We start from the raw sequence: 16,708 nt of genomic DNA on the forward strand, positions 1-16,708 counted from the left end.
TCCATTTGGAAAGGCTGGAATGAAAAAGGAATAAATAAAAATTTAAAAGTGCGTGTCGTTTTAAAGGTATCGAACCCTTGATCTCTCGAATAGGAGAACGTCTAACCACTAGGCTATCACTGTTTATCATCAAAAATTACTTACGACAATAATAACACCAACAACCACTCTTGTAACATAAACTTTGTATTATTTCATACACTAAGCTCACCAACCATCAGCCCAAAATTTAACACTTAACATAACAAAGTAACCAACAAGTGTTAATTAAAAAATTATAATACCCCCGACAAGTCAAGGTTTAGTAACTAGAAAAGAGCTGATAACTTTCAAATGGCTGAACCGATTTTCTTGGATTATAGCTAAGAACACTCTCGATCAAGCCACCTTTCATGAAAAAAAACTAAATTAAAATCGGTTCATTAGTTTAGGAGCTACGATGCCACAGACACATACACAGATACACACGTCAAACTTATAACACCCCTCTTTTTGGGTCGGGGGTTGAAAACTAGTGTTCTAATTATTTAGGTTCATCTTTTTATTTCATGCACCGAACTCACAAATCTTAAGCACTATTAATTCGATAACTACTTGTATTAATAATAATAATTTTAGTATCAATTGATTAGTAGTTATTTTTTACAAAATATACCAACAACTAGTTATAATACTAGTGTTAGTATCACCCTGTTATTTTATATACTAAGCTCACTAATCGTATCATTTAATAAAAAATACCTACTTAATCAGCATTTGCAATTACAAATTATGATCATAATTAATAATTACAAATTATTTAGTTAGTCAAATAATTCGTTAGTACTAGTCTTATCAGTCAGTGCAAATATTTAAATTATTAATGTTTTTGTTTTTTAAGTTTTAAATTGTACTTACTTAGTTTAAAGAGTTTTTTAGCAATAAACAAATTTTATTTTATTTTATTTTATTTTATTTTATTTTATTTTATTTTATTTTATTTTATTTTATTTGTTAACCGAGGACCCAAGAGCTGGCAAGTACCTACCTTGGACAAAATATAGTTTGACAATCCAAAGGGGCAATGCTTTCAGCATCTTGGGTACAATGCCTCGCTGAGGTGGTCTCGATGCGGTTTTAGATTTAATTTAATTTATTTTAGTTTTAATAATACACTTTTTTAAATTTAATTTAGATTTAAGTTTATTTTATAAAAATAAATGTTATTTAGTTAAAATTTTGTTTATTATTTATTTTATCGTAGGTAATAATTACTATCTTCTAAAAATCTAACACTTACGCATAACAAAAAGCAGCCAGTGTTGGTATCATCCTTGTGTCATACACTAAGCTCATTAATCGTTAGCACTGAGCTCTATTAATAAAATAATTACTAATATAACAATTATTTATTACAGTAAGTACGTCAAATCGCACGTCCACTCGCGTCGTAATAATACGGGTTATTAATATTTGCGCAGATAATTAACTAATATAATTATTGTCCTAATGTGTGTTTGAAAATAAATAGGTCATTTGTTAATAATAATAATTAATTCATCTCAACCATTGATGTTAGAGGAATCCGTCTCTTTATATCTGTGAACCCAACCCATCGTTGCCTACTACAGTACCTACTAAAAGTACTATCAGAATGAAACGTGTGAATTGGCATATTTCACCCACCTTTGCATTATGGAGAGCTCTCCGGCATGCAGGTTTCCACATGATCTTTTCCATCACTCTTAATTTACTGTACATCATCATCAATCCTTCGCCGGTCCACTACTAAGCACGGGGCTCCTCTCAGAATGAAAAGGACACTATAATAACATAATCTACCACGCTGGCCAAGTGTGAATTGCCAGACTTGTATAAGTCTAGCCTTTTTGATCGTCTCCTGTTTGACCTCATTCCGCCATCCCTTTTTTTTCTACAAACGCACCGCACGCCACCGTAAGCAAAATTCACCCTTACCATCTGGGTGCCTGGTGCACTTCAACCGTCTGCTGTGCCAGTTATTTTTCCACGCACATGCATACTGTAGAATAAACTCCCAACCAAAATTCGGCGGTGTTTCCACTAGATTTAAACACGGAATTATTCAAGGGGTGAATTAAAAAATTACTGAAAGGCCGGCAAGGCATTGGCGGTTCCTCTGGTGCTGCATAAGTTCATGGGTGGCGGTAATCACTTAACATCAGGATGTACTAGTAGAGGTACCTAGGTCTCTTATACTCCTATATATACCTGTTTTGAAGGAAAAACTAACTGATTGACATATCAGTACAGTGTTGATATGTCAATCAGTTAGTTTTTCCTTCAGTTAGTCTGACTCGATGTTTCTCTCTAAGTTTTGATGACCTCCCTATCGCAGAGCTAAGCGCTGTTTGATAAACACTGCCATACTCCTACCAGGTTAGCCCGCTTCCATCTTAGACTGCATCATCACTTACCACCAGGTAAGAATGCAGTCAAGAGTTAACTTGTATCTGAGTAAAAAAAATTAAACTCCACGTAAAAGTTAATATTTTGCATGCAGGTTTTCTCTATAACGTAAAACCCTACAAAAAGGATTTTCAAAAGTTCCACCCAAGCGAAACCGGGTTATGTTAGCATACATATAAAATGAATGTTGGATGCATATATGAAACTAATATGTAAATGGCCTTTCACCTATTTTATCACAAGACGGTCTCGTGTGAATTATAGCAATGCAAATAATATACCTAGGTACTGATGCCCGCGACTTCGTACACGTGGATTAAGGTTTTTCAAAATCCCATGGGAACTCTTTGAGTTTTTGAGATTGTAATCTATTTGACTAAGAGCCAGCGAGGGCTAGACCTTCGTTATTTTATAAAAGCTGATAGTTTCTCTGCGTATTGTCCCCAACACAGGGAACAACGATCAGCAACTATGAATTTTGGAATTTTGGATAATGGTGGCTTTGGGAGATAACTGGTAAAAAAATCTTACGTCAAAATATAAAGTCAATTTTTGTATAACATAAATTTCGTCAAAATCGGTTTAGTGGGTAATTCATTAAAAGGGAACAAGCAGACAGATAGACACACTTTCGTTAGTAAGCATATAAGGTAGCATGTTAGCTAATTGGGTACATTGTTTTTACAACAAGCCGTTTTTACGATATTCGCTCGTCGCTGGTTATAAAAATACAATTACTTACTTTGATAACCTCGAAAATATTATAAACTGAAAATTACATGTTTTATAAATGCTATTTACACTCATGGTTTCATCCAGTCCGTATGTATGTCTGTGTGTCACAGCCATTAAAAACTGGTCAAGTGCGAGTCGCACTCACACACGAAGGGTTCCGTACCATCGTAGAAAATATAAGGCTAAGTTTTTTTAACTTGATTAAATTTGTTTGCAATTTTAATTATATGTGGTTCTGGTTATAGTGGCATTAGAAATACACAGTCTGTGAAAATTTCAACTCTTTACCCATTACGGTTCATGAGATACAACCCGCTGACTGACAGACTGACGGATAGCAGAGGCTAAGTAGCAGAGCTAATAGGGTCATGTCTAATAACTTATAGGAGGCTGCTGTAAACTTGAGATACAGAAAAAAATGAAAAAAAACAAGTTTTTCGGAGTACTGCGCCTACCTATACTACCACTTTCATATAGCATCGGCCAAATTCATTGCATAGACAAGCGCTACCTAACAACGCCTAAAACCAAATGTACTGTCTATTCAGGATCAAACCGAGAGCTCCCTCACTCTAGTTCTCTCTGGTATAGGTAAATAAGGTCGATTAAATAACACATTACGTAAAAACATAGATCATAAAATAAACCGAGTCACGTGCGTACTAATTGGCACACTTAGATAAAGGGTATTGTGCAAGAGGAAGACCTACATATTAAAGCGAGATAAACACTGCTAACGATTATTTAGGTATTTAAATGCAGGACTACATGATAATACCCTCGTCGGCGATCTACATAAACATTAGACGCCCACTGCTGGATACAGGTCACTTGCAGTCCACACTCCAATCTCCACGGTATGGTATTCCATTATAGGTTGTTAGCACTGCAATATCACCTGGTAGTAAGTGGTGATGCATGCTAAGATGGAAGCGCGCTAACTTGGAAGGGGTATTGCAGTTTCATTAAACCCATATCGGTTTCTACACGGCATTGTACTGGAACGAATCGATTCACAGACCGACTTGGCCGTTAGAGTGGTAACTAGCCACGGCTGAAACCTCGCTCCATGGTCTGGTGGGAGGTTTCCGTTTCACAAAAAAAAAATTGTCTTTGCTGGAATCAAACCTGGGGCCAAATAAAAATATAGATATTAGACGTCCACTGCTGGACATATTTGTAGGGATGCCCACCATTTTGGTACCTACCTACCGCTTGAGTAAAGCGGCTCCTTGCGCCTCGATTGAAAAAATCTTCTTGTGTATCTCTATCGCTTGAATATGTACAAGTGTAAATTAAAAATTTATAACACCCCCGACAAGTGAAGGTTACAGTAACGAGAAAAGAGCTGATAACTTTCAAACGGCTGAACCGATTTTCTTGGATTATAGCCTAAGAACACTCTCGATCAAGCCACCTTTCAAACAAAAAAAACTAAATTAAAAGCGGTTCATTAGTTTAGGAGCTACGATGCCACAGACAGATACACAGATAAACACGTCAAACTTATAACACCCCTCTTATTTGGTCAGGGGTTAAATAGGTCTTGGACTGTAGTAGATACATAATAAAATAATATGATGTTTTGTATAGCGGTAGTTTATGGGACTAAAATAATAAAATAAAAAATCATGATTTTTAATTATTTTTCACATAAGTATTATTAACGTCACGCCGCGCAGTACGGAACGCGATGAATGACGTCACAAGGCCTAAAGGACAAAACATATATTTCACTTTTAACTATACATCGATGTTTTTAACATTAAAATAGAGTACTTAATTTCTGCAGGAAAATATTTTTATGTTAAAAAATTTAAAAAAATATTTTGTCGTTTATTGCCTTGTGACGTCATTGATCGCCTTACCTTCAACGTGACGTTAAAATAATTATTATTAATTATTAAAAATTTCGAAAAACCTATTTATTTATTTATTCTCTTTAATAATGAATCCTAGCCCCATAAACTACCGCTATACAAAAACATCACATAATTTTATTACTACAGTCCAAGACCTTACTAGGTGTGGTTTCAAAGTTAAACTGATTGCTGCTGGCAAGTGATGATGCAGCCTAAGATGGAGCCAGCTTTCGTAGAAGATACCTTGTAAGAGTGAATAACTCTTGACTTGAAGGTACCCATATTAAAATTTGAGGTTAAACTGATGCCACAGGGACGTTCTGTATCCTACCGGTTCGAATTAGAAACGAGGAGACAAATCGCTTCGTACATGCTTATCTCTTGTGCCTATGTGGGCCATTCCATGGAATGTTTAAAAGTCATACTTTGTTGACAAACTATTTTGACCTTATTACGAAAATTTTTATGAGTTATCCGCTGCCCTTTGTCTCGATAACAACAAAAATCAGTCAAGGATAGAGGATGAACAAACATTTAAAGCTCTAGTCACACACAAAATTTTAAAGTCCTGGTCACACAAAGCGCGCAACGAAAAACCTGGGTCACTTTCGTCGACTTGCGTTTTTTTATATCATAAAGGTACAATCTCACCTGATGGTAAGTGAAGTTCCAGTCGATAAAAGTCGAAGAAAAGCGTGCGACCGGCTGACTTGGAAAAGGTAAAGGAAAAGGTAAAAGGTGTGTGTTGTTTTTTTTAATAAAAACAAAATATTCTCGGGTATGTAATTTAATGTTACAAAAATGCTTTATTTCCTTACAAAAACAAACTTACAAAACTAAAATAAATAATCAATTTATTAATTAATTCTTAATACCTTAATTATATAATTATTATTTAATTGGTAACGAGGACTAGTCTTTGGCGTTAAAACTACATTTTTAAATTAAAATACTGATTTTAAAAGTTGTTACTGTAGTGTAGGTAGGTACCTACTCCTGATTTTTTTATTATTTTCATTTAAGTAGGTATGTATAATACTTATTCATAATTATATTATTCAGCACTTAATAAATACTTGGATTATTATCAAAAATATAAAAATCCAAACTATAATTAATCTTACGTCCTAAGTATAAAAAAATTTCGACACATTCTGAAATTGATTTCGGGAGTTTAAAATTTTAAAAATTAACTGAAATACCTAATTAGTTCGGTAACAATTTAATAACCACCCATAATATTATAAATGCGAAAATGTGTCTGTTCTACTCATTAACTTTCCGGAATTGGCGTGCTTTTTTTTTCATTATCTTTCAACATGTTTTCACAATATTCTCTGTCCCAAAGATGCGGCGGTACTAATAATAGTCCAATTTAATTTCAGATTGAGAACCTTCTCCAAAGTTCTCGATTCCGGGCGTTTTTTTTTATCTAAATATTTACACCAATTTTTCCGTGATTTCTGGACCGATTTGCATGATTTTGTTTATTTTTGTTTATTTTTAGGGTTCAGTACCTCAAAAGGAAAAACGGAACCCTTATAGGATCACTTTTTTGAATTTATATACTACTGCGAGCGCTTGGCTGCAATCAGACATGCTGGCAAGTGATGATGCAGCCTAAGATGGAGCGCTTTGCCGCGAAGATGCCTATTCAATCTATTTCACAATATTCTTACAATATTCTTTGTCCCAAAGACGCGGCGGTGCTTCTAATCCAGTCTACATAGGAAACTACTCTAGTGTACACACCCGGCCGCGCTCGTCTCGCACAACCTGAGCCCCATGACACTACCCCATGGAGTTGCCATCGGTTCGTGCCATAACAGGCGAGGGGACCCCCTGAGTCACCCTTGCAAGCGTCGACACCGCCTGAGAGAATACCTGAAAAGGATAAACATACTTTTAACATTATGTTCATAGCCGTCGTTCGTTGTCTACTGAGAGATGTCCACTGCTGGACATACTAGGTCTCTTGTGACTTGTGACGAACTCCCAGGTGCAGTGGTGAGCGCTATGGTCTTCTAAGTGGGAGGTCCCAGATTCGATTCCCGGCAAGAACAATTTGGGAATTTCTATTTTCTAAATTCTCTGGTCTGGTCTGGCGGGAGACTTTGGCCGTGGCTAGTTACCACCCTACCGGCAAAGTCGTTTCCCAAATGATTTAGCGATCCGGTACGATGCAGTGTAGAAACCGATCAGGAGTTAGTATGGGTTTAATGAAACTGCCGTACCATTCATTTACGATTTTAGATCATGTATTTTAAACTCACCAGCACACAGCATAGAGTCCAATATCGTCTGTTGGCACCCACCGAGCACCTTTTCCTTCCTACACGTGGATTGGTCCAGGACCGGTACCGCTGCAGCTCTCAGAACGGGCGCAAAGTTGTCTGTTCCTTCTAGAATAAAGAAAAAGAGGATTTTTATAACTATTAGTAAGAAATCCACAAAGGTTTCCGTACCGTTCCTACAAGAAATAACATGTTTTACTTTTTTCGCGGCAGCCATTTTTAAATTTTTAATATCTGTTGACAAAGCGGCAGCAGAAATACACATTCTGTGAAAAAATCATCTCTATCTATTACGGTTCAAGAGATACAGCCCGCTGACAGGTAGCTATAAGTACGGACGGACGGACGGACAGCGCAACTTAATAATAAGGTCCCGTTGGCATCTTTCGGGAATGGACCCCTATAAATCAATATGCATAAATTATACATATGTGTAAATCACAGTGTAGAAAAAATCAATGACTTCTGGTACCTGCCTGGTACCCCCAGCCGCTAACCGCGCACCATCGCCCCGTGGTATCAGCTTTGTCCGGCAAACAGATCGGCCTGACGTGGGAGTTGAACTGGACACCCGAGCGAGAGACTAGAACAACTGCTATATCGTTGCTGTGGGGGCCATCTGGAAAAAAATAATACATTAGATATTATTTTTCAAAAGTCCTTCCGATAGGTGTCCACAGCTGGGCATAGGTAGGTCTCTTGGAAGACGGGACTTTGGTTTGTAGGTTAGCATACTAATTTCAATCTCACCTCATTCCATAAAGACATCGCTGAGATTTATTGCCAGAGTCATATATATTTTTTACCCGACTGCGGCAAAGCCAAAAGGAAGGGTTATGATTTTAGCAGTCTATGTATGTATGTTTGTATCCAGATTCTGTGTGCTCCACCATAGCGCCTAAACTACTGGGCCGATTTTGATGAACGAGGTGTCAATATTGCAGGTGACATAGACTATACCTATTTTATACGAAAAAATGGGATTTGTAAATTATTTTTTTGATATTGTATCGAGTGGGATGTCAAATGAAAATAGAGAAAATTCTGAGTTCGTGAATATAAAAAAAAAAAAAAAAAAATATAAATGTACTACAACATTAAAATAAACCAAGCGACAGAAAAACAATTTTACTATAATATTTCAGTCGGGTTTTAGTTTTTGTCCTTCCCCGCAAGTTAGCGACAATAACACCGTAAAAATACATACTTTTTCTGAACTCTGGATGAAGCACCACCTTCTCCGCGAGGAACCGATTTTCGTGCTTGTCCTGCATCTTCAGCCGATGTTCACCAACCAGCAGTCTTATGTGATCCAGCTGCAATGGCTCCTGAAAGTTAAAGGGAACTAATTTTGAAATAAAAAATTGCTATTGAACTGACCTTTGAAATACTATTTACTTGTACCTACCTACTGGAAGTTAGTATTTAGTACATCATCTTCATCACTATCAGCCCATTGCCAGTTCAGTACTGATCTCCTCTCAGATTGGCAAACTTCACACATCTTTGAGAACATTATGGACAACTCTGAGGATTGCAAGTTTCCTCACTATGTAAATAAATCCTTCGCCGTTAAACCGTATCTACATATATTTTGTCGTAAGTGGTGATAACATTGTGGTTATGACGTTGGCCTTCTATTCGAGATTTCGATCTCGGGCACGCATCTGTGTCAATTCAAGCAATTTTTCGAAGTAACCCTTGCTATACTTAACGGTAAAGGAAACCATAGTGAGTAAACCTACACGCCTGAGAGTTTTCCATAATGTTCTCAAAGATGGGTAAAGTCTGCCAATCCACACTTGACTAGGGTGGTAGACTACATGACCAAACCCTTCTCATTCTGAGATGAGACCCGTGCTTAGTAGTGAGCCAGCGACGGGGTGATGATGATGATGCTATTTGTCGAGGTTGAAGTGACAAAATGTAATGACAAACAGTACGGTCTTGAGGAATAAATATGTAAAAAAAGTATAAATAAAAACATTTTTTAAAATTCTGATAGAAGTTAGCCCTTGACTGAAATCTCACTTTATGGTAAGTAATGATACAGTCTAAGGTGGAAGAACCTAAGCTAACTTGGAAGGAGTATGGCAATTTGAAGTTGGCAAGTTGAGCCTCGATAGCTCAACGGTTGAGGAGCGGACTGAATTCCGAAAGGTCGGCGGTTCAAACCCCACCCGTTGCACTATTGTCGTACCCACTCCTGGCACAAGCTGAACGCTTAATTGAAGAGGAATTGAAAAAAATCATACCCATACTCCTGATCGGTTTCTATACAGCATCGTACCAATACGCTAAATGACTTGGTCGCTTTGTCAGTAGGGTAGTAACTAGCCACGGCCGAAGCCTCCCACCAGACCAAGACGTAGTAGATAATACTTACCTTATCAAAACAATGTGCAGCAGAGAGGACCAGACGTTCTGCGATCACAGCGCCTCCGCAATGATGCTCGAAAGTCAGTTTGTCTGCGTTTAGCATTTGAATTTCCACCTGGAAAGTAAAGGAAGAATACTGTAAAGGCAAGGTATAACAAATGTAAATTAATATAACACCCCCGACAAGTGACTGGTTGGTAGAAAGGGCGAATAAGCCATTTTGCTATGAAATAGCTTTTCGAAGCAGAACAACCTTATGTCCCGACAGGTTGAGATGGCAATCGAGGTATGAGTAATGACCCGCAGCGTGTTAGGGTAGGTTTGTGTGCAGGGCGTCCCCACCCCTGTTGCTATCTAAACGAATTTCGCACTAGGTATATATTAAGTTAAGTAATAACTATGAATATAATATACCAACACTAAAAACTTAGTACGTGACTGGAATATGGGACCTAAATATTTTGAAAACTAGGTATGTAACAAAATGTTATAGTAATTATATTACACAATACTCTGTTAGATGAGCGTAACGAGGACGCCTGGCTTATTGTGTTTTTCATAAATAAAGGCTTTTTTGTTATATCTAAATATTATGTCCGGCCAAGTGTGAATAGGTCACAAGTTTTAGCATTCTGTTGACTAACTAATCATTTAAAGGATTATATTTTTATGTACGAAAAAAATCATCAAATCAATTCAAGAGGATTAATGAAAAAAAAAATAAAAAAAATCGTTTTCGATCCACGCTTATTTTGATTTTGGTATCGACGAAAATAGAGTAGGTAAGTATACCTCGGCCGATTAATGAACCATTTTAATGATCTTTTTCATAGTACACCTACGTGACTTTGAAAAGACAATTACTTGATAAGCACGCTTGGCCATGTACCTAATAGAATAGTTAGTATGTACCTACCTAGCCATGACCTAAATAAAAAAAGTAACTATTTTATAGGGTACCAGTTGACCTGTCCCAGCTTCGCACGGGGAGCCAAATCTTTATCCATATTATCTTAAAAATTAAATTAATATTCGTTTTCTGACCAAAGGATCTCCAAAAATTGACAGTTGAAAAGTGAAAGTTCATGGAGCCATACGTCTCCGAAAGCGAAGGTTGCGACACGCGTGTCAAGTTTTGGCGGGCTATTGTTAATTTTCGCGCTCTTTTGTAAAGCCTGCTCTACACTCGCGCGGAAATCGCTGCTGAAAATTTTGCACGCGATTCGCGCCTGAACTCTGTGCCAAACACTTATTTTGTACATTCGCAAAATTGTACAACTTTTCTTAGTCTAGTTTGCTGTCTAGTCTGTTGTTAGTTGTATTGGACAACAAAACCGCTATCGAATGAGGAACGCCATGAAGCACAAACCCGAAACCATGGAACTAATAAAGGTCATACAGACGTTTTCGAGAGCACGAACCGCTGCCATGAATTTAGCCCTCAATTAGCGCGTGTTGACACTCGCAAAGTTGTACAACTTTCCCAATCAGCCTGTCAATTGCGAAAAAACCTCGTTATAAAATTCCAACAATTAAGATCATAACAGTAAATACAATATTAACTGTTGGGATTGGCTGAATTTATGGTATTCTTGCTGCAACAATGCATTTCAGCCAATAGTGAGAGAGTGTAGGCCAATCAAAGGTGATTGCGATCTTCTATCTGCATATCAGTGCTTCTGCTTTGTATGTGTTTTTTCTGTACTAATTTTGTGGTGTACAATAAAAGTATATTCATTCATTAATTCATTAGCTGTCTAACTAAGGCGATAGACCAGTTAATTTGCGCTCAGTTGTAGCACTTTGTCGTGGACAATAAAACCGACATTGAATGGGGAAATGCCGCAAAGCATCCTCCACAATCCGACACTTTTTTTTTTCTCTCTCTCGTCTGGCTTTACCAAGATTAGCCAATGTTACAGCCTCAATAGCTCAACCGGCAAAAGAGTGGACTGAAAACCGAAAGGTCGACGCGGACGGTTCAAACCCCGCCCATTGCACTATTGTCGTACCTACTCCTAGCACAAGCCTGACGCTTAGTTGGAGAGGAAGAGGGGAATATTAGTCATTTAACATGGCTAATATTCTTTAAAAAAAAATGTCAAGTTTGTAGTTCAACCCACACTTTGCGGCACGGTCTCACGGTACGAGTGTAGAGCGTGCTTAAAGGGCTTTTAAGGTTATGTAATTTATTATTTAAACCATAGGTAATTACGTTTTGATTAACGATGTGTTTGTAAATTTTGAAGCAGTTTTACATAATTTTAAAAAATTTACTTGCGTCATAATCACTCATATCCAGGTTATTTAAGTACACTTCAAGATTTGTACACGATTAAGAGCTGATTTTTTAATATTTCAAAATATCTACTTAATACACAAATTTTTATATGGGCAAAAATATTTGAAAGAATCTACGAACACACAATAAGGTATAGATAGGTAATTGACCGCTTATGATACTTAACTGATACCTAAGTGACTAAAGAAACAGAATATAATATGCATCATTTTTACATTTCAGTTTTTATGATTATAATAATATTATTTTTTACCTTTTCATATTATACATATTAATAAAAAGCTTTACTTTAGAAAAGTGTTTAGATGAATGAAAAAGATATTTTTATTCTTAAGTTACAGATTATTTTGCGATAAAAAAACCGCTTCGTAAATAAATATATTAGATACCTGCATATAAGAATAAGAATTATTTAAAGGACAATGCCCGAAATCCATATTTTAATATCATAAATATAAAATGCGTCTGTCTGTCTGTCTGCTAGCTTTTCACAGCCGATTTCAGCGAAATTTGGTAAAGAGATTTTTGCCTCAGAAAATCTAAGAGTTCCCACGGGATAGGAAAGAACTAAATGCAAGCAAAGTCGCGTGCATCATGTAGTTCATAAATAATTTTTTTGCGAAGGCCTATTTATTACATCTCAATATGTCCAAGATAGATATATTTAACGATCTGTAATAAATTAAAAGTGCATTTTATGCTTGACATGACCTTGCCTCTCCAAATAATTGAAAATTGTGCTAGGAGAGGCCAAAGATGGAGTCGTATGCTAATAGTTCGACGTCTGTGATCCTTCGACCTTTCCGATTAGGCTACCCCTGTAGACAAACCTTAACCTTAAAACTTTTAAGGTAATTAATTAACAGAATCTAGCTTTTGTCCATGTCTTCGTTATTTATACTTACTCGCTGAGGCCACGACTTCATCTGCGTGGATTTGGATTTTCAAAAATACCGTGGGAACTCTTTGATTTTCTGGGATAAAAAGTAGCTCTCCAGGTTTTTAACAATACACATCAAAAAAATCATGTCGGTCTGTTTCTCCGCTGCGACGTGATTGAAGGACAAACCAATAAACCAACAAACAAAAGGATTTTTTTTAATCTATATCTATATCTATACTAATAAATAAAATTGAAGTGACTGTCTGTTTGAACGGGCTAATCTTCGGAATGGCTGAACCTATTTTGCGGGGACTTTCACAGACAAGTAGAGGATTAACCAAGGAGTAACATAGGCTACTTTTTTTACCGACTTTCAAAAAACGAGTTGTGTTTTTCTACCTATATATACCGAAATCTCCGAGATTTCTGAACCGATTTGCGTCATTTTTTTTAATCGATAGAGAAACTTTCGACATTGTTCCATAAACAATTTGGATTCCAACTCCTGAATCTTGATGCTGCAGGGGATCTGACCAATACACGCGGGCGAAGCTGCGGCCATCATCTTAGGTCATCATCATAAAACTTAGGTAAACCTAGCCTGAAAGGTTTTCACATTCATAACAATATGGGTATTGATAATATAGCACTAGGAGATAAGCTATCTATCTCTGAAAATTTTTAATCGGATGTGTATATAGGTATTGATACTTACTTGCCAAGGAAAAGCTCCATAGGGCGCCTCGGAACCCCCCACAATTTTCCCCCTCCTCAAAGTAAAGTCCACTGTCCTTGTACCGCACTGCACTTTTTCCTTCCCCGGTTTCCCTATAGAATTCTGATTGAAATAGTTCGTTGAAAAACTATTGAAGGCTTTCGAAGGACGAGTCCTATTTCTGTAGTATTCCATGTGGTTTATTTGGGTCATGAAAACATTGGCAATGCATAGATTTGTCATAGAAATGAGGAGAAATATTAAAATCATTTTTATTTTAGTTTTTCGGCTATTTAACACTTCCTAAGAGTTCTGAAGTACAAATTTTTTAAAAATCACTTAGGCTGTATGGCTTTCGATCTTTGCCTTTGGAATTGATGAATCAAAAAATGTAACATGAAAGTCACTCTATTTCAATTGCTTTTATCACTAAAAAATTCGTTAGAATATTATAAAATGTTACGAATATTTTTATTTCCAAAATAGGTAAGTATATTGAGTGGTTTATAAAAAAAAGTTAGTTAAACACAAAATTATCTCGATACGATTTTTTTTCTTCCACTTTGAAATTAGACCGTTGTTTTTTATTTTTTGCGAAAAGCGTACGTGCACACGTCAATACAACCAAAACAGTAATGAGTGTGTAAGATGGCACCGATTTATTTTTTTAATCATTGCCAATACAATGCCATGTGACACAGCAATGTGGGTCAGCAGACCGATCGCGAGATGCATCTTTTGTCCGAACTTCAATTGTTTGTTACGATTCGATTCGGCGCGTTATCTATAGGTACATTTGTTCGTATGTTGTGCATTTCGAAATGTCGTATGACGACGAGTTTTTTTTTTTGTTGAAAAACTAGCGAGCAAACGAGCAGACGGGTCTCCTGGTGTTAAGTGATTACCGCCGTCCTTGAATATTTGCAACACCAGAGGTACTGCCGATGCGTTACCGGCCTTTCAGGAATTTGTTAGTCCGCTCCTTGAACAACCCGATTTCTTGAATCTGTCGCAATTACTTGTGCTCATTTCAAATGACTTCATTTGTTCTCGTTTTAAACTCTCCAAAAAGGCATTATACCTAACTAGTTTTTGCACGCGATTTCGTCCTTATAGCCTACCTATAGGTACTTAGTATTCGTGGAAATGTAGTTATCTATTAGTGAAAGCAAAATAGGATGATTAGTTCTGGAGGTTACCTTCTATTCGAAATATTAAATATATAAAAAAAACGTTCAAGGTGCTAGTAGGAATCCCATACTAAGGGTTCCGTTACCATCGTACAAGATATATTATAATATACCTATGTATATTTTTTTTTAATTTTAAATTCGCCATCTGTTTTTATTATTTGTTCTAGGTAATACCGACAGTATAATAATTTAATCACTCTATGAAAATTTTAATTCTCTACCTGTTACGGCTCTTGAGCTAGGTACAGCCCGCTGACAGACAGACGGACAGACAGCATTTTTCAATATAGATATTCTAGCGTGATTTTCATTGATTTATAAAAGCACGTAGTTATAAAGCCATTATTGCGTCGCAGCGTGTTATCTTCCACAACAAATGCGGTGTGCGCCCATATCGAACCATATTTCTGTCAATGTCAGCCTCTATTTACATTTTTATGGTAATCCATAACCGATATTACGCTGAATTACGCCCTAGGTACACCAAACGTCGCAGTTTTCCTGCTTAAGGGCCAGCCATCATCAACTGAACCTATGGCCGGCCCACTACTGAGAACGAGTGTCCTCTTAGAATGAAGCTATGTACCAAGTGCGGATTGGCAGACTTCCCTTTAAGGGAAATTTCCAGGCATGTATGTTTTCTCACAATGTTTTCCTTCACAGTTAAAGCAAGTTTAATTTAATTGCTCAAAACGCACGTATATAACTCCGAAAACTTAGGCTGAGATCTATAGAGCGCACTTTGACTTTTCTCAGACTTAAGACACTGTTAAAACGAGACAGCGTTATACCGCTGGCATAAATCTGTCTCGTTTTAACTTAAACTTAAGTCTAAGCAAAGTTAAAGTGCGCTCTATAGATTTCAACCTTAGAGGTCTGTGCTGGGGATCGAACCCCCAACCTCCCGAACAGGAAGCTGACATCTTAACCACTACGCTATTTAAGGGTTTGTAGGGTTCCGTAACCGAAGGGTGCCAACGGGACCTAATTACTAAGACTCCGGCGTCCGTCCGTCTGTCTGTCCAGATGGACGGACCTACCTATCTAATGTGATCCTTATATAGGTAGAGACCTGAAATTTTCACAGAATGTGTATTTCTATTGTCGCTATAACAAAAAGTACAAAAAATTTCAAAATTGCAGCCATGAAAATTAAAAAAAAATTAAAAAGTGTTGTCTTATACGATGGTACGGAACCCTTCCTATGCGTGTACGACTCGCATTTTTTATGTTAAGATAGCCTAGTCAATTTTATCATTCTCAATGATAGCACACATAGCTGGAAGATAGGTAACTCGGATAACCTGGAAAATCACAAATACCATAGAAACTTAGGAAAACCCCAAACAACATTTTACATATTAAGAAATACAAAGGGTTTTCTTTTTACTTTTTACCCTGGCAAATTGAATTGATTTACTTTTCGATTTTTCGGTATAAAACGTTGCATTACGGGGACAGGTAATAATTAAAGGGGATATTACCTGTCCCCGTAATGCAAATTTTTTGTAGCCGTTAAAATCTGTTCAAGGGATAGGGGCCATGAAAAGTTAGAATATAGACAGATACACTTTCGCATGTCCCTATAATATTAAGTGTGAACTTAGCGTATCTACTATACCTTAAGTAAAAAAACTCGTAAATGAAATAAATCTAGAATAATCTGGTTTTCACCGCCTTAAACGTCGCTCCATTTACATAGGAGATTACCATGTTTTATCTATGTAACTTTGACCCATAAATCTGTGAAAATGTGCAAAGGACAAACAGTTATGTAGAGTTGGCAAAAAAGTAGGTTATATAAAAATTAAAAAAAAAACTTAATTTGAGATAAGAGCGACAGAGTACAAAATAAGAGAATTATAGTCAAACAACAAACAGAAATTTCAATAGATACTGTTAAATGTCTATTTTGCGA

The 16,708-nt window shown here is 36.7% G+C and overlaps 3 protein-coding genes across 6 annotated transcripts in view; all 3 read right to left on the minus strand.

Moving 5' to 3' along the window:
• Positions 1–1,429, minus strand: part of LOC123871030 (scavenger receptor class B member 1-like) — a 65,640-nt gene extending 64,211 nt beyond the window's left edge. For 2 of the 3 annotated variants that reach the window (XM_045914572.1, XM_045914570.1), the window contains exon 1: positions 1,280–1,429. In XM_045914572.1, coding sequence (XP_045770528.1) covers positions 1,280–1,283 — 4 coding nt within the window. In that variant the 5' untranslated portion in view covers positions 1,284–1,429. The remainder of the gene's footprint in view (positions 1–1,279) is intronic. The other variant, XM_045914571.1, reaches the window with a different exon arrangement.
• The window catches only part of LOC123871038 (D-arabinitol dehydrogenase 1-like), a 35,019-nt gene that overhangs the window by 2,368 nt on the left and 15,943 nt on the right, over positions 1–16,708 (minus strand). Inside the window, exon 12 of the mRNA XM_045914583.1 lies at positions 3,099–3,104. The gene's annotated coding sequence lies outside the window, so the exon portion shown is untranslated. The remainder of the gene's footprint in view (positions 1–3,098; positions 3,105–16,708) is intronic.
• On the minus strand, positions 5,937–14,215 carry LOC123871040 (trypsin-like). Of its 2 annotated transcripts, XM_045914589.1 has the most exons (7): positions 13,598–14,215; positions 9,705–9,812; positions 8,526–8,646; positions 7,791–7,937; positions 7,298–7,426; positions 6,723–6,908; positions 5,937–6,372 (listed from the first exon to the last, which is right to left on the minus strand). In XM_045914589.1, the coding sequence occupies exons 1-7, from the start codon at positions 13,865–13,867 to the stop codon at positions 6,350–6,352; spliced, it is 984 nt and encodes a 327-aa protein (XP_045770545.1). In that variant the 5' UTR covers positions 13,868–14,215; the 3' UTR covers positions 5,937–6,349. The 2 variants fall into 2 exon arrangements, with proteins under 2 accessions (XP_045770545.1, XP_045770544.1); XM_045914588.1 differs by lacking the exon at positions 5,937–6,372 and having other exon boundaries at positions 6,582–6,908.

Source organism: Maniola jurtina, chromosome 13 (assembly GCF_905333055.1).
Source record: "Maniola jurtina chromosome 13, ilManJurt1.1, whole genome shotgun sequence".
Taxonomy (NCBI): domain Eukaryota; kingdom Metazoa; phylum Arthropoda; class Insecta; order Lepidoptera; family Nymphalidae; genus Maniola; species Maniola jurtina.